This window comes from Trichomycterus rosablanca, chromosome 12 (genome assembly GCF_030014385.1).
Source record: "Trichomycterus rosablanca isolate fTriRos1 chromosome 12, fTriRos1.hap1, whole genome shotgun sequence".
Classification (NCBI taxonomy): domain Eukaryota; kingdom Metazoa; phylum Chordata; class Actinopteri; order Siluriformes; family Trichomycteridae; genus Trichomycterus; species Trichomycterus rosablanca.
The window spans coordinates 24,119,183-24,137,931 of record NC_085999.1 but is presented as its reverse complement, the minus strand read 5'-3'; the positions used below and the strand labels follow the sequence as shown (position 1 = coordinate 24,137,931).

The following is an 18,749-nucleotide window of genomic DNA, read 5'->3' as shown; positions in this document are numbered from 1 at the left end:
TCAAACTCGTCAGTGCGAAACTCGAAAGTCGAAACTCCATCCGACTGGGCAGGGCGGCTGCATGAACGATGATTGGCTTGTTGTTCATAGGGTAGGATAAGCCGGATAGCGACTCCTCATAACTAAGCGAATTATGACCTCTGCTGGCTGATTGATGGCGTCTGCACGGAGTCGAGGAATAATGCGATCAGGGTGTGGCTCTCCGCACACAAAGCTGATCCGCATATGCAGTTGGGTAAAAATTGGACATGCTAAAAATCGGGAGAAAAAGGGAGAAAATGCATTTAAAAAATGGCGGACATGGGAAGATGTTCCAGGAGGGAGTTGCAGTGATCCTGCCTCGAAATAACAAATGACTGGACAAGAATCTGAGTGGCCTCCATAGAGAGCAATAGTCAACTTTTTCTGATGTTGTCATGTTAGCAACATGAGCGAGACAGAGCAACATTCAGAACATGAATCTTGCTGTTATTGCAATGCTTATGTGGTAAATACACTTTCTCAAGCTTACTATTTTAATTATTATTTTAATATAAAATTTATTGAAGTCTTTTCCACAGCAAATGCATTTATTACTTTTTTTGTCTTCTGCCAAAATTATAGCACAGAGTCTTTCACAAATCTGCTAACACTAACACAGAATCTCTTCTTATAATCAGACTTCCAAATTCTCCTACTCTCAGACAACTCCTTTAGTGTTTTAGTGTGGTTTAGATCAGTAAACTGGGATGGTCACAACAAAAGCTCAATTTTGTGCTATCAAACAATTTTTCTTAAAATTTGTGTTTTTCTCCTAAAACAGGATTTTAAACCACATTCCTTTTTGCTACACATTAAAACAGATTTTCAAACAATTCTATTACAAAATATAAACTATGAATATGTAAAAATCTGACTATGAAGTTACTGGTCATCCAGTTTTAAAACCATAAGCAATAATATAAAAAATGGCACACTTTACAAGACTTTGGAGTTTGTCTGACAGCATTTGTGCCCAATTAGTCAGAGCACTTATTGAATAAGGAGGCCAACGTGAACATTCTATTCCAATTTCTCCTGAAGGTGTTTAATGTGATTGAGATTCAGGCTACTAAAATTTACCTACACCAGATTCATCAATCTCTGTCTTTTTGGACATCGTTTTGTGCATGTTGAAACAAGAAACACTATTGCAACAAGTGGAAACATGTAATTAATTTAATATCATTAATTGTATACACTTTTTAGCCTATTAGGAAAAACTAGCACTGTAATAACTTTCATTTATTCATTCTATGAAATGGCAAACTCACTAGCTGAATGTAGAAGTCTGATGGTGTGTTAACATGGGATACCACAGCATTCAGCTTCGTGTTCAGTTTGGGAAGCACAGGTGGATAAAAGTGCAGAGGTTTACTACCTATAGGAGTCACCTGGGGGGAATAGAATCTGCCCATATGCACGCATCACACACACACACACACACATACAAACACATATTACAGATGATAACATTTATACTAATGACTATGGTATCGTTAGTAAATGGTTGTATATCCTGCCTGGCGAGCTCCATGAACACAAGGTGTTCTCTTAGAGAAAGCGGAGTGTCGTTTATGGTGTTGTCCATCAATGCTTTTTTCAGATCCACCAGCAAAGTGTCTTTTTCCTCGCCAAGCACCAGCATCTCCACAACATTTGATCCCATTATGCACCTTATCTCTTCAGATGCTTCCTTGGTCCAACCTTTCACCTGAATAAATGTCAGACAGCTTTTAATACAATGAAATTTACTATAGATGAGCCTGATCAACAAGGTCAGAACTAATACTCAATGAATATTATTCTACATTATACAACAGTTAGTTCCGACCTTACAATCTGATTGGTTGAGAAGCGCTCTAACCGTGCTGATATTCGTGATAACAGCACGGCCTTTTCACACCACAACTGTATTACTCCGCTGACGCGTTGCCAGTAACGACAAGCTTCATGCACACAAACGCGCACGCAGGCGACACAGACTTTTTTTCCCGATCGCGTTTTAAATCCGTTATCTGATACACAATCTAGCGCACTGTGTAGGGAACATAAATCAATTGTCTAATATATAGTCTAGTGCACCATGTAGTGAACATGAATGCGTTATCTGATATACAATCTAGTGCACTGTGTAGGGAACATAACCAATTGTCTAATTCACTATCTAGTGCACTATGTAGGGACCATAAATCCGTGATCTGATACACAATCTAGTGCACTATGTAGGGAACATTAATGTGTTTGTAACGCGAACAGTTAGCTTAATAGCCCAGTTAGCAGCTCCTAAGAGTTCTGTTATCACCCATATCCTTTGGTGTGTGCGAGAGGTTTTCTTTTTTTCCCTTCGGAGGTTCTTGCCATCTTCTTCTTGTTGTTCTTACCTCCCTGAAATGAGATTTTGCAACTTGGGATGTCTGCTTTGTAGTGTTAAACTTTATATTTATTGTGGAACTACTTTTTGGCGGAAGGTATTGTCAATATTAAAGCATATTCAATATGAAATTTAGGGCTTCTTTGATTTATTTTCTTTCTTTATTTTGTAAAAACTGTTATATAAAAGCAATAGAACACTTGAGGTTGTGTGTTATCGTGAATAACATCACGGCTGTGATGATCTGCTGCGACCGAATCACAGCCGTGATGTTATTCATTCATTAGAAATAAAATAAATGACACCTTTGGCAAGCCTGGCAATTCTAAAATGCTGTCATCTTCAGCAAAGAATTTCCCTTAAAAAACACTGAAAATACTCCAAAACACTAAGACAAACACTCCAATTACCCATTTTCCACAGACACGGAACAGAGCCTGTTCCATTCCAGCCATTTGAACTAGCGTCCTAATCTGGCACCACAGAATACTCGGTTTTTCAGCGCGAACCGTGACGTCACCTATGGGCATGTCAAAGTGTACAGGTTTGGGTGCTTTCACATGAGAAGCTGTAAAATCGCTGTGCTGTTGTCTCGTATGGAGCTTAACACAGCACTCCCATCTTTCAAAGTTTACCTGATTGAATTTTTATCCAGTTTGCCAATGATATTTTTAAAGAGCCTCAAAAGAGATGAACTGTGTGATATGACGTGGTAAAAGCGACCCAGAAAGTACAAACAACCCTTACCGCAAACAAGAAAGCGTAACGTGGCTTGTTGTACTAAAACAACGACCAATGAATTTAGACAGTACAGAGCACTTATAACCAGTAATAACAGAGAGAAGTTTAGTGTTCCTGTGTCGTACTTTTAGTACATTCAGCAACGTTACGCTTTTTTATGTTAAGCTTTTTCGACTTTCCCGAGAAGCGAATTCAGAACCCCGAGCTGCATAAACACGACGCGTGAAGTGAATACAACTAAACACAGATACATGTGTTGTATTTTAGAGAGGGTTGGATGGTTATTGCACACAAATGGATGTTCGGGCCGTGGAACATAAGTAATGCTTAACGATCGCTGAACAAAGCGGCTATTTGCGCCGAGGGTTGCGGTGAGAGCGAAGCGCAAAACGATTCTCACGTGAACGCAAAAAGAAAGCAACAATGGCGACAAACACACGTCTACTACTTCTTATTAGCAATAGTTGAGCGATGCTTTTTCCATACAATCAAACATCTGTAACAACAGCACAAATGCTCTGAGGTAATCTACACGCTCCGCCATCATGTTACTACTCTTTACTTTTGTTGTGTAACGCCCACCGTTGATGTTGGTTCTCAAAAACCGGTGGAAACGTGCATCGGTTCTCTAAAAATCACGGTTCAAAGAGACCCGAACAGAACTGGTTCAAGAACCAGGGTTCTTTTGGTGGAAAAGCGCTAAATATGTACCTGAAATAAATAAAACACAAATAATACCAACAATGATTCTCACCAAGTCTGAGGGAATGATGTCTTTGAGAGAACACTTGATAGCCTGTGGAGCCCAGCGATGCAGTTCAGCTTGTGCAGTGGCATCAGCTTTCCGCACACACTCATTCAGTCCACTCAGACCATCACTAAAAAAAAATGCGAGGAATCAGAAACTGTTATGGCTTTTTCAGGTGTATCACATTCCACAAAACCATAAAAACCTACTCCACAAAACCCAACATATTTTGGCTAGATGGCTGGCTTTTCTCTGTCATTGACGCAAATGACTTTCTCTGGTGAGGTGTAAATAGCAGTGGTGGCAGAAGAACAATCACATTAAAGTGCAAAAATTAATCAAAAAATACATAAGCATATAACATTTTTACTCTGGTACAGACGTAAATGTTGTGTATAATACAGGGTGAGTCAAAAGTCGCAAGAAAATTCTGGTCTTCTTTGATATGCTACATGACCACCTTCCCATTGGAAAAATGTGCCCATTATCCAATATGGCGGCTTTCAAGATGGCGGCCATGTTCCGGACATAGCCTAAAAGATAGGCCCCCTCACCCATTACTTGCTTGGGTATTCAGAGATGTCATTTTCCCTTTTGTTTCTAAAATAAAATAGTGTCCTGCGACTTTTGACTCACCTGTACATCTGATGGGTAACGTTATTAACACAAATACTGTAACAAGACTAGAAAATATACAACAGCAGTCCAGATGCTACAGTGGACCAATTTGAGATTGTTTTCACACTCCCATTTGATTACCCAAACTGTACCCAGGCACAAAGATGCTGACAATCACAAATGGCTGGAAACTTTCTTTACTTGTTTATAAAGTATTAGATGTCTAAACACTTATGTATCTTACTGTCTGTTTATGCCTTGAGATCAGTAAACACAGGCCTTTGGCAAATTCCCTGTGTAAATTCTGTGTGTAAGCACAGCACTTTATGATCACTCAAGATCTGTGCAGCACCACAGCTGCTGTTTTTTGTAGCTAAAATGTGAAATGAAACACTCAAAATCCCCAAAAATGCCAAACAGCATTTCTCAAAAGCTTGAGTGTTAACAGGACTTTTCCCCCTATCACTTCCATTTCCTACCAGACTTTGGAAGGAAAACATTCGCTTTCTACAGTTTCCCCACCATCCCATAGTGCAGACTGTGGGCATTTCATTATATGAATGTACAGCAGTCATCTTACATCCATGGATTTGCTTTATACAGTTTCAGCCCCCATAGTTTAAAAACATTAAATACAAAATGTCCAAAATGTCCATGCTCCATTCTGAATTGCATGTTAAAATAATCTCAATCAGTGTATTGATGCTGTACGCACTACCCACACATAGTAGTGTCTCGAGTTCAGATCAACTGTCGCTGTAACACAATGCTGTTTTTTTATGCATTTTCCTCCCGATTTAGCGCAGTCAATTTGTCTCCCGCTTCCGAAGGATACCCGATTGCAACCGAAGAGAGCACGTCACTGCCCACGCCTCTTTCCGACACGTGCACGGCCCTCCTCTTCTCGCCCCTGCATTCTGCACAGGTGTCTCTTCCGCCAATCTGGGTCCTTACACAGCGTATGAAGATCCCACCCACACACAGTACAGTCGTCGCACCCAAGCAGATACGGTGGCCAGTTAGTATCTGCTGCAGGCACTGCCAATTATGCCTGCCAGATGGTGCCTAGCCAACCGGTGGCAACGCAGAATTTCGAATCGAGGAGTTCAGAATCTCTGCGCTGCTGTGCTAGCGGAATATCCCGCCGACACGGAAAGAACATGCAAACTCCACACAGAAAGGACCCAGACCACCCCACCTAGGGATCAAACCCAGGACCTTCTTGCTGGGAGGCAACAGTGCTACCCACTGAGTGCTTCTGTTATATTAAATTAAAAATAAAAGCTGCTCGACATGATGCAGAAAGAAAAAAGGTAATTTGCTGCGGTTGTTTATATTATTAGTTACTATTGTTGATCTGTTCTTGCACCTGATACAGAAATGAAACTTTATCATAGGTGTATGTATAGGAAAGAAACAGATTATATACAAGGTTCGACATTAACCCACAGTTTTAGGCATCCGTCAGAGGTCTATACCCTGCAGAGAATAGGGGTGTACTGTTTTCTGTACTAAACTGAATATAAATTGAAGCAAACCTTTAGAGAATAATTATTTATAAATATCAAATGTGGCAGTGGGAGTCCATCTAAACCAGGGGTGGGCAATTAAATTTTCCAAGGGGCCACATAAGAAACTGGGACTGTTGTGGAGGGCCGGACCAATAAGGTGAACTTAATTCTGCTCAATATTAATTTTATCTCTTTATTTACATTTACATTACATTTTCAGCATTTAGCGTTGACGTCTTTATCCAAAGCGACTTACATTACAGTTACACTATACAGTCTGAGCAATTGAGGGTTAAGGGCCTTGTTTAAGGGCCCAAAAGCAGCAACCTGGCAGTGGGCTTGAACCAGCAACCTTGTATTTACTAGTCCAGTACCTTAAGCACTAGGCTACAACTGCCCACTCTTTATGAGAAGCAGTAAATTGTGCAGTTCTAATAAGCTCTTAATGTTTAGATGTTACAATCAGAAAATTAGAAGTAGGCAGAGAAAAAACATCAACATTATTTTACTTTTTAAACAAACAAATGCAAAAAAAAACAAATGTGAACAAATGTGCAGGTTTTTAAACTATTTTGTTTTGAGTCTAATTACCACATTTGTTTTTCAGTCCTTTGTTATTGTTGGATATTCTTTTTAAAATCACAAAGCTGGTCCTGACTGCTTCAGATCTGGATGTGTTAAACTTTATAAAAAGTCCTTGTTGCTTTTGTAGTTTAGTTAGTGAAGCTTCAGGTGTGACGCTTCGCATCGTTCATGTTGATGTATTTCTCTGTTTAGTACCGCGATTTAAAGCCTAAATTGTAATCCTTAAACAGCTTTACACCTGACTTCAGTAAATAAATACTTCAGAAGTCCATGTCTTGTTAAAAACTCCACCGTCAGTCACACTCAGCTCTGTTAGCATTACGGTGAAGCTGATACACTCGCACACACGTAAATCGAAACTTGCGGATATTTAAAGACACAGCGCTCCCGTCAAAATCAGTCCTGTTATATTGCATGTTTGATGTACATTTATTTACATCTAATTTTTAATTGCCTCGAACCTCATGCGGGCCGGTTAGGGATGTCCCGTACAATGCCCAGGTCTGATCTAAACATTTCTTATTTGAATAGGAATCTCTCTGCACTCAGGGATTTCCATTTGCACAGTCATGAAAGCAGTGACAATCAGTTTTTAAAGTGTTTAAATCTTGCAATGTTAATCAAATCTGTCATTTCAGTGCAGGTTTTATGGGTTCAGCTGACCCATGGTGAACATCTGTATTACTGCTGACAGGAGTTGTCCTGCAGTACAGTTTAGGATGCTAAATACATAGCTCTGACAGTCAATGCTCACCCTGAGATGGTGAAACCCTTGGAGGATCCATATTCCTGGAAGAACACCTGCATGCAAGCAACATCAGAGGCAAAGCACTGACTCACACACTCCAGACAGCCTTTCTGGAACAACTCACGCACAACCGCCCTGCACCACACATCTTTCCATCTCGCAAACACCAGCGCACCTATGTTCACAAACACAACCAGAGCAGTTGAACATTACACAGTCACACTTCTTACATTCATTACAAGAATGCTGAGGACTACAAGGCACTTCTCTTCATTGGCACACTGGCAGTGAAAAGAACTTTCCTAGTACAAACAGATGAGTCTCCTGCTATCCTTAAACAATGACAGATGGAAAAACCCATGTTTATAGTCTTCTAACAAGGTCTCAACGAATTTTAGCCTTTTTAAGAAGGCGGACCTGATGCTATACAGCAGAGTATACAGATGTTTGGAGATATATTCCAGCAAAACATGAGGCGAAGCTCACAAAAAGGCTAACCAAGAGACACATACAAGGTGTCAAACTAAAAAAAAAAAAAAAAAAAAAAAAAAAAAAAAAAAAAAAAAAAAAAAAAAAAACGTGTTGTTTACCAAGGTTCCTTAAATCCTTACCTGTCTTGATTTGGTCATCAACAGTGAAGTAGCTACACGCATCAGAGCAGATGTGGCTGATCTTTCTTGCCAGCATGACTCCCGCTTTCTGCTCTGTGACATACCTCACATAGAAATGTGTTGGATTGTTCACATGGGTTACCACAACCCACTCATGCAGTGCTAAATAACAAAGAAAACTGGTTATTCTGCAGAGTCATGGGAAATACAACATTTAAGAATAGTTTTGTATTATTAGTGTGATTGCAGTAAGGCAATCACACTATTGTTATTCGATAGTCATATTATTATTATTCCACCCGTTTTTTGTCCGGCTTTCGTCGTCCACAATTTTCGAGATATCGACCCCGTTCCAACGCCAAATCGTCCGGGCCAATCGGGAATGGACTGCTTGTATACAGCTTTTCGATCTGCCCGCCCGTTCGCCCGCTATGCCCGTTTTAAGGTGCCCGTTTTGCCCCATTGACTTTCATTCATTTTGAAAAAAATGACGAGCTATCAACGCCGTTCCAACTCTGAATCAACCTGCTCATTAATTAGAATTTTGGACCAAAATTTTGACCTTTTTGGGGTTCCATAAAGCACACGTAGTGATGACATATGCGGAAAAACCCGAGCCGTTCAGAGAAAAAAACATGGCCTGACTTATTTTGGCCTGTAACTATAATAGCGCTAACGAGTTAGCATTTTGTGTAAAGATACTAATTGCTATAGTAACGGTAACAATTGTATTTATTTACGGTAAATTTGTAACTAAAACGCTGTGATATACTCACTAAACATTTACAAACAACTGAGAATATAAACACTACAACTTACAGACGATGCTTTGGTATTATACTGCAAGATAATTATTTACAGTGTATCACAAAAGTGAGTACACCCCTCACATTTCTGCAGATATTTAAGTATATCTTTTCATGGGACAACACTGACAAAATGACACTTTGACACAATGAAAAGTAGTCTGTGTGCAGCTTATATAACAGTGTAAATTTATTCTTCCCTCAAAATAACTCAATATACAGCCATTAATGTCTAAACCACCGGCAACAAAAGTGAGTACACCCCTAAGAGACTACACCCCTAAATGTCCAAATTGAGCACTGCTTGTCATTTTCCCTCCAAAATGTCATGTGATTTGTTAGTGTTACTAGGTCTCAGGTGTGCATATGGAGCAGGTGTGTTCAATTTAGTAGTACAGCTCTCACACTCTCTCATACTGGTCACTGAAAGTTCCAACATGGCACCTCATGGCAAAGAACTCTCTGAGGATCTTAAAAGACGAATTGTTGCGCTACATGAAGATGGCCAAGGCTACAAGAAGATTGCCAACACCCTGAAACTGAGCTGCAGCACAGTGGCCAAGATCATCCAGCGTTTTAAAAGACCAGGGTCCACTCAGAACAGACCTCGCGTTGGTTGTCCAAAGAAGCTGAGTGCACGTGCTCAGCGTCACATCCAAATGCTGTCTTTGAAAGATAGGAGCAGGAGTGCTGTCAGCATTGCTGCAGAGATTGAAAAGGTGGGGGGTCAGCCTGTCAGTGCTCAGACCATACGCCGCACACTACATCAAATTGGTCTGCATGGCTGTCACCCCAGAAGGAAGCCTCTTCTGAAGTCTCTACACAAGAAAGCCCGCAAACAGTTTGCTGAAGACATGTCAACAAAGGACATGGATTACTGGAACCATGTCCTATGGTCTGATGAGACCAAGATTAATTTGTTTGGTTCAGATGGTCTCAAGCATGTGTGGCGGCAATCAGGTGAGGAGTACAAAGATAAGTGTGTCATGCCTACAGTCAAGCATGGTGGTGGGAATGCCATGGTCTGGGGCTGCATGGGTGCAGCAGGTGTTGGGGAGTTACATTTCATTGAGGGACACATGAACTCCAATATGTACTGTGAAATACTGAAGCAGAGCATGATCCCCTCCCTCCGGAAACTGGGTCGCAGGGCAGTGTTCCAGCATGATAATGACCCCAAACACACCTCTAAGACGACCACTGCTTTATTGAAGAGGCTGAGGGTAAAGGTGATGGACTGGCCAAGCATGTCTCCAGACCTAAACCCAATAGAACATCTTTGGGGCATCCTCAAGCGGAAGGTGGAGGAGCGCAAAGTCTTGAATATCCGCCAGCTCCGTGATGTCGTCATGGAGGAGTGGAAAAGCATTCCAGTGGCAACCTGTGAAGCTCTGGTAAACTCCATGCCCAGGAGAGTTAAGGCAGTTCTGGGAAATAATGGTGGCCACACAAAATATTGACACTTCAGGAACTTTCACTAAGGGGTGTACTCACTTTTGTTGCCGGTGGTTTAGACCTTAATGGCTGTATATTGAGTTATTTTGAGGGAAGAATAAATTTACACTGTTATATAAGCCGCACACAGACTACTTTTCATTGTGTCAAAGTGTCATTTTGTCAGTGTTGTCCCATGAAAAGATATACTTAAATATCTGCAGAAATGTGAGGGGTGTACTCACTTTTGTGATACACTGTATATTTATTATTATTGTTTACATTACTACCCGCGTTCTTTTGCCGTAAAAGTCACATGGCTTCTCAGCGAAGGTCAAAGTTAGTTGCCATGACTACGATGTCACCGGTTGCCGTTTAAAGGCGCAGGTGTCCCATTAAATTATAAGTACATCTCTGTAACGACTCGAACCATCACAACAATCGTACAGTCGTTTAAGCTCTCGCGGGCCACATAAAATGACGTGGCGGGCCGGATCTGGCCCGCGGGCCGTGAGTTTGACACCCCTGGTCTAGAAGATGACCAACTCAAACAGCAGCAATAGCTGAGCGATCATCTCTGACTTTACATCTACAAGGTGGACCAACTAGGTAGGAGTGTCTAATAGAGTGGACATGGTATTTAAAATCTCCAGCAGCGCTGCTGTGTCTGATCCACTCATACCAGTACAACACACACTAACACACCACCACCATGTCAGTGTCACTGCAGTGCTGAGAATGATCCACCACCCAAATAATACCTGCTCTGTGGTGGTCCTGTGGGGGTCCTGACCATTGAAGAACAGCATGAAAGGGGGCTAACAAAGTATGCAGAGAAACAGATAGACTACAGTCAGTAATTGTAGAACTACAAAGTGCTCCTATATGGTAAGTGGAGCTGATAAAATGGACAGTGAGTGCAGAAACAAGGAGGTGGTTTTAATGTTATGGCTGATCGGTGTATATATTTTTTTTTGGTCTAAAGTGTTTTAGATACAAAGACCAAAACAGCACTCGTCTTTTATTGCAACCTACTATCTTTACATTTGCGCTTGGGGTTAGATGCCCTGTCCAGCAGAGGCTTGCAGTTCCTCCGCTGTACCTTCGGTTTCTCTTTCGGTTTGGGCTTCGGCGCTGAAAAAAAGCAGAAAAATAAAAATAAGTCAGCATAAATCAAAAAAACAAAAAGTCGCTGTAATCATACCTATTACATCTCTCTCTGCAACACTTTCCCTCTCCTCAATGATCTCCTCCACAATGACGTTAGGACTGGAAGCACTGTTCAGTTGGGGCCAAGATATGAAGGGAAAAGCATGAACTCTGTGGCTGCCTTTGTCTCTTCTTCCCTCTCCGGAGCCTCCACTCCTTACGGGTCGCTTAGAGAGCTGCTCTGCATCTGAAGGCATCACCTTCACCACCTCACACCCACTAATATAAAACACAACTGAGAAATCAAATCTAACACGATGACATTTAGCATTCTGTTTTGAATGTAATTTCTACAATGCAGAGAATAAAGCTAAAACAAGCTCAGGAGGATTCATAGAAAGACAGTTGGTTTCTATTGTCGGTTGTTATTAAGCACTTTCTTCCTTAAAATAATCACACAGAAGTAGAAAATAATCATCTGTGGTTTTGAGAAGCTACAACCCCCAAATCAGAAAAAGTTGGGACAGTATTGGAAAAAGTGCGTAAAGGCCAAGGGCGCAAGCTTAAGCTGAACGCCTGTGATCTTTGATCCCTCAGACGGCACTACATCAAAAACTGCCACTCAACAATAGCTAATATAACACATGCACAAACACCATTTAAAACTTTACAGTGCAAAAAAGAAGCCTTAAGTTAACCATGTCCAGAAGAGGCGCCGACTTCTCTGGGCTCGGAGGCATCCAGGATGGGCCATTACACAGTGGAAATGTGTATTGTGGTCACATGAATCAGCATTCCAGGTCTTTTTTTGAAAAAATGGGCGCCGTGCTACGGACCAAGGACCATCCAGACTGTTATCAGCAACAAGTCCAAAAGCCAGGGTCTGTCATGGTACGGGGCTGTGTCAGTACCCTTGGCAAAGGTCATTTACACTTCTGTGATGGCAGCGTTAATATAGAAAAATACATTGAGCAGTGGGGGCCTCAGTGAGCCTAGAGTAAGGTCCTGTTGCATTTAACTGAAAAGAGTAAAAAAGAATCACACGTGATAGTATGGGAAAATCAATAGGCTATTGGCATATAAGACATTTCTTGTGATGTCATATAAATGTATTGGGTCTTTGAAAGTAAACACATTTGATTTGCCCACCACAAAAGAGCAAAGATCAACGGATGATCAAAAAACCAAGATATACACCTTCCTCGTGAATTCATCAAACTGAGCAAGAAGACAATTCCTATTTGTCATCTTCGCTAAAATAATAAGAATAATATCATAACCCTTGTTATGGGGGTTCCAAATTTCTTTCTAACACATGAGGTATAGAGAATAGGTTGAGAACCACTGTTATAGCTCTCTTTGGACCACCAAAGCACTGAAAGTGGGAATATGTAAACTGGAATTTATACAATTACACTGGGTCTAAAGGTCTGTGGTTGAATCTACATTTAGTAAAATGCTAGGGATGTCCCGAATCGATCTCAAAGATCGGAATCGGGGCCGATCAAGGCATTTTTCAACTGATCGGTATCGGCTTTACTAATGCCAATCGTAGTCCCGATATTTTGTTTTACGTTAGCATTTAGCGTTTTGTTTTAAGTCCAACAGTGGAGTGTAATGTCTGCAATGTGAGCGTTTCACGAGGCGGTGGGAGCAGAGCTGCGTTCATTACTGTAGAATTTTACTGTTTATATGGTGTGTGAGTCAAGGATCACACCGGTTTACAAAACAATAACTTTTAATCCCAGTATGAAAACTTCAGGACCATAACATACAGCTTTTATGAGTTTACGTGTTACAAGACTGAACGACATCTCAGTATCAAGCACTCTGATTGGCTTAGTTATGTAACCGAGCGTCATAGTGATGCACTCGCTTAATAAAGAAATAAATACACGGTATATTCACAAATTGTCGGGAACGTTTAACACTTTATTAACTTCTTCTGTTCCGAATAGCGGACAGATAGAGCCAAGCACGCTATTTCATGCACTATGGAAGCCCCAAAGGGTCAAAACACACTCACTTCGCGTAGAAACGTCCATCAAACCATTGTCACAATACATGCCCTTTAAGAACTGGCTTTCCTTCATAACAAAAGAGTGACTTTCCATTTTATTTTGGTATTCAGGTTTTACTGTAATGCTGTTAAGTAACTTATTTGTTTTTTTATATTCAAGTTAAGCTGCTACACCACTTCTGAGTGGAGATTTCTGTTCATTAAACAGAATTGTGTTCTTTGAATGTAAAGTTCAAAGTGAAACTGTAATTATCTCACTCATTTTGAGTGTTCTAGTTTTACTACTACAATGCTGCACTAAGTTTGTTTACTTTTATTTTGTAAAAATAAAAGAACATTAAGCAATAGCTTGGATGCAGGCAATTTTTTTTCCTACAGCACTGCAGAGCTATTTAGTTGTTAAACATATACATTGGATTAATTTGAATAACTGTAATGTACTTGAAGTGTGCACTGTGTGAACAGTATTATCTAGTTCTTATCTAGACAATATCTAGAAAATACAAGTATCGGTTTGAGACTCGGTATCGGATCGGGATCAAAATTAATGATCGGGAACAAAAAACGTGATCGGGACATCCCTATAAAATGCATTAAAACAAGAATTTGTTAATCTATAATTCCCTTGAACCTTTATTTAACTGACAAAAGTAGAAAGAACAGAAACAAAGTTGAAACAGAGGCATGTTTTCCACTGTGTTACATCACCTTTCTTATTAATGAGACTTTTTAATGGTTTGGGAACTGAGGACACTAATTGTTCCAGTTTTGCAAGTAAACTTTTTGTTCATTGTTGCTCGATACAAGTCTTTATGATGTAGCATACATTTTCCATAAGAAAAAGATCTGGAATGCAGGCAAGCACACACACTCAGCGTCTATAAAACCACACTGTTGTAGTGTATTCAGAATGAGGCCTGGAACTGTCTTACTAAAATAACCATGGACTTCCAGGGAAAAGCTGTCGCCTTGACGGCAGCATGTGTCTCTATAAAATCCCAATATATGCCCACATAAGCAAGTCATGCCATGATTGCTTTTTTTTTCTCCCATTTGCACCAGGATTAATCATCTAGTCAGCATTGTCAACACATGCATTGTGTTTAGAAAGACATGCTAAGCTTTTTAGATCATCCATTACTAGTGCAGACACCTCAACCAGACAGCAGAGACCACAGTACAATTGAGAAATGAATTTTTTGACCCTTTGTCTCCCATACAGGCACAGACAATCATGACTGTGTGTGGCCGCTCAACTGGTCGATAGCACTGCTGTGTAGTTTATCCACAACTAATGAAAAAACTTACTGATGAAGTTACTTGACAAGTGTTGAGGAAATCGCTGGTTCAAGCCTCACCATCAGGGGTTCAAGCCTTAACCCACAATTGCTTGCACTTTATTTGCAAACTGCATTGGGTAACAGTGTCTACTAATGATATACTGTAAAAGAAATGACTCACATCGTAGTGCGGCTGTCTGTAATCTTCAGGCAGTTTTGCACACTCTCCCTCAGACAATCCAAACTGAGAATGCAGCTATGCAAATACGCACACACACTATGAAATTGTACAAGGTTTTCAAACATAAATGTAACAACAATAGAAACAACAACAGAAACTGCTTGGTACAGATACAGTTTCTGTTCTTTGTTATTACATAGGGCATTATTTTTCCCCCCAGAAAATAATTGTTGTAGAACTTTTACAACATGCACAGGACTACATGTCCCAAACCAAAAAGTACCAACACAATGAAGATATGACACTTGACGCCCATTGTAATTGATATTCTGTAATCTAACAAACACAGATTATCTAAGATTGTCTAAGTAAGACAGTAATCCTACCTTAGAGTTGATTGAAAATTCAGACAGCTTCCATCATACAACTCAGCATCTACTCCGGTCTGCAGAGTCTCCAATATCTAAACGAATCCACAGCGCACACAATCGATCAATCAGTGCGACTGGGAATGAGTGACATGTCGAACAGCCAATGAGAACGCAGGATACGGTGTGAAAGGAAACGCAGCAGAGGAGTGTAAACAGGTGGGACACGGGGATAATATAGTTTACATCAGAATACACCGGCACACACCCACGTTTTAGAGTATTTCTGACCTGATCGTTCTCTACAAAACATAACAAAACACCAACATTGCAAAAATATTTATTAACCTCCAACTCATTAACTCCATTAACTCATTAACTCCATCATTCTATGTAGGTATTGGTATCGGTATCGGCAAGTACAAAAGTACATGTACTTGTACTCGGTTGGGGAAAAATGGTATTGATGCATCCCTAATTTAGACTGATTTGCCAAATGACTTCCAATAAAAATCTGATTATTTTAATTTAATTCATGAATTAAAGACCCTGTAAAATGTACTCCTACGGAATAACAAACATTTTTGTCCACAGCGACTTACATTTATGACCATGACTGAAAACAGTTCAAGAAATTTAAGGGTTAAGGGCCTTGCTTAGGAGCCCAACAGTGGCAACCTGGCAGTAATGGGTCTTGAACCAGTGATGATCTTATTACAACTCCATTACCTGAAGCCCTGAGCTACCAGGCAGAACTGCTGTGCTGACAGTTGACTAGTTGAGCCCCTACTCCCTGAATTAAAACAACATAAGAAGCCAGTGGCTTGTGCAGACAGTGGGCTGGCTGTAATAATGCATAGTTCCTGTACTAAGTACCTCATCCAGATGGCAGTAAGTCTCCAGCAAGGGGACCTGGCGAACATGACGTGCTTTCTGGATAGCTGTGCAAAGCTCCTTGCGTTTTACTACCAGTTTCTGACACACTTCCTGCTTGACTTGGAAGAGCTGGTCCAGACAGCTGAGTTCAGACATCAGTTCACTGCGCCTGCAAACACATATTTATATTTCTACAAACCCCATTTCCAGAAAAGATGTCACGTTTAGAAAAAAGCAATAAAAAGAAGAATCTGTGGTTTATTAATTCTTTTGAACTAAAAAAAAAGAAAGAAAAGATTTCCAATGTTTTCACTGTATCAACTGTGTATTGTTGTATTTTGTAAATAGAAACACACAGTGAATTGCCAGTTAGTTTAAAAAAAAGCATTTATGAAAGCAAGATTATCATAATTAAGTCTTTAACCATCTACTGTTTATAATATTGTGAAAAGATTCAGGAAATCTGAAGAGATCTGTATGTCTGTGACCTTTAACAAATCACAGATTCTTCTTTTGTATTGTGTTACACAAAACGCTCCAACTTTTTTAGAAATTGGATTTCTAGTAAATACACAGAGAATAACAGCCTTAGTCCCACACACCTTTTTTGTATTATGGCGATTGCCCTATCCACACAGTTCTCGATTTCCTTTATGATACGAGTCTTCTCTTTCTTCAGCTGCGCCTGCATGCCTGTAACTAACGTCTTAAAGCAAAAACAGATTTTGAACAACATGGGCAGCAGTCAGAACATGCACTATATATTGCCAAAAGTATTCACTGACCCATCCAAATCATTGAATTCAGGTGTTCCAATCAATTCCATGGCCACAGGTGTATAAAACCAGGCACCTTGGCATGCAGACTGCTTCTACAAACATTTGTGAAAGAATGGGTCACTCTCAGGAGCTCAGTGAATGACAGAGCGGGGTCAGCGGATGCTGAGACGCATAGTGTGCAGAGGTCACCAACTTTCTGCACAGTCCATCGCTACAGACATCCAAACTTCATGTGGCCTTCAGATTAGCTCAAGAACAGTGTGTAGAGAGCTTCATGGAATGGGTTTCCATGGCCGAGCAGCTCCATCCGAGCCTTACATCACCAAGCGCAATGCAAAGCGTCAGATGCAGTGGTTTAAAGCACACCGCCACTGGACTCAGTGGAGACGTGTTCTCTGGAGTGACGAATCCCGCTTATCTGTCTGGCAATTCGATGGACGAGTCTGGGTTTGGCAGGTGCCAGGAGCACGGTACTTGTCTGACTGCATTGTGCCAAGTGTAAAGTTTGGTGGAGGGGGCATTATGGTGTGGGGTTGTTTTTCAGGAGTTGGGCTCGGCCCCTTAGTTCCAGTGAAAGGAACTCTTAATGCTTCAGCAGCATACCAAGAGATTTTGGACAATTTCATGCTGCCAACATTGTGGGAACAGTTTGGGGATGGTCCTTTCCTGTTCCAACATGACTGCGCACCAGTGCACAAAGCAAGGTCCATAAAGACATGGATGAGCGAGTTTGGTGTGGAAGAACTTGACTGGCCTGCACAGAGTCCTGACCTCAACCCGATAGAACACCTTTGGGATGAATTAGAGCGGAGACTGCGAGCCAGGCCTTCTCGTCCAACATCAGTGTCTGACCTCACAAATGCGCTTCTGGAAGAATGGTCAAAAATTCCCATAAACACACTCCTAACCCATGTGGAAAGCCATCCCAGAAGAGTTGAGGCTGTTATAGCTGCAAAGGGTGGGTCGACATCATATTAAACCCTATGGATTAAGAATGGAATGTCACTCAAGTTCATATGCGTGTGAAGGCAGACGAGCGAATACTTTTGGCAATATAGTGTAGCTTCAGAAACCGAACAGTGTGAGGGCTTGTAAATGTGTCTTTTACCTGGTGCAGAGTATCAAGGGTTTTAAGGTTTTCTGTTGCTTTACATAGAGCTTCATCAAGAACTTTCTTCATGTCAGGACCCTACACATGTTCAGAACCAACAGCAGTTTTAACCCACTGAACTAAATCATTATGAGTGTGTAAACACATATTGTAAAGCCATTATTATTAGTAAAACATAATTACCGCTTCAGCAGTCTCTACAGGTGTAGATGTAGCTGAACTCTTTGTTCGGCACGCTTTATGTTTGACTACTCCACGGGGGCTGAAATGGTTTAATAATGGTGCTAATACCGAAAGCAAAATCGATTTAGTTTGTTTAAACACTTGAGAGGAAAAAAGTCTGTACCTTCTCTTGGAGTTCATCTTAGCTGTGTAGATGAGTCCGATTATCCTGCTGTCCACCTGCAATCCATTCACCCCCTCCTCACCAATGTCTGTGCTCATCTGCGGCAAACATTTAACAAAGACGCAATCACAAAGTTTAGCAAACAGGACAACACCCTAAGTGCAGCAAATGAATAAATATGCAATGAACAACCAAAAAGCATTTTCTGGGTGGCAAGAGATAATTAAATAAATCCAAGTAAGATAAACTACAACTAATCTAAAATTATAATTGTAACTGTTTATTTTTTTTCAACCTTGATCTGATTCCTTTGGATTTACACCGATCAGCCATGACATTAAAACCACCTCCTTGTTTCTACATTCACTGTCCATGTTATCAGCTCCACTTACCATACAGGAGCACTTTGTACTTCTACAATTACTGACTGTAGTCCATCTGTTTC

General features: G+C 40.7%; 1 protein-coding gene across 4 annotated transcripts in view; it reads right to left on the bottom strand.

Moving 5' to 3' along the window:
* rnf17 (ring finger protein 17) overlaps positions 1-18,749 on the bottom strand; it is a 49,842-nt gene that overhangs the window by 25,403 nt on the left and 5,690 nt on the right. For 2 of the 4 annotated variants that reach the window (XM_063005330.1, XM_063005331.1), the window contains exons 3-17: positions 18,305-18,402; positions 18,142-18,220; positions 17,956-18,036; positions 16,671-16,774; positions 16,069-16,237; positions 15,211-15,287; positions 14,825-14,899; positions 11,399-11,622; positions 11,239-11,328; positions 10,956-11,012; positions 7,955-8,116; positions 7,350-7,518; positions 3,888-4,011; positions 1,542-1,732; positions 1,293-1,428 (exon numbers count right to left, since the gene is read on the bottom strand). In XM_063005330.1, the coding sequence (XP_062861400.1) occupies positions 1,293-1,428; positions 1,542-1,732; positions 3,888-4,011; positions 7,350-7,518; positions 7,955-8,116; positions 10,956-11,012; positions 11,239-11,328; positions 11,399-11,622; positions 14,825-14,899; positions 15,211-15,287; positions 16,069-16,237; positions 16,671-16,774; positions 17,956-18,036; positions 18,142-18,220; positions 18,305-18,402 (1,836 nt within the window). The remainder of the gene's footprint in view (positions 1-1,292; positions 1,429-1,541; positions 1,733-3,887; positions 4,012-7,349; positions 7,519-7,954; positions 8,117-10,955; positions 11,013-11,238; positions 11,329-11,398; positions 11,623-14,824; positions 14,900-15,210; positions 15,288-16,068; positions 16,238-16,670; positions 16,775-17,955; positions 18,037-18,141; positions 18,221-18,304; positions 18,403-18,749) is intronic. The other 2 variants (XM_063005332.1, XM_063005333.1) reach the window with 2 other exon arrangements.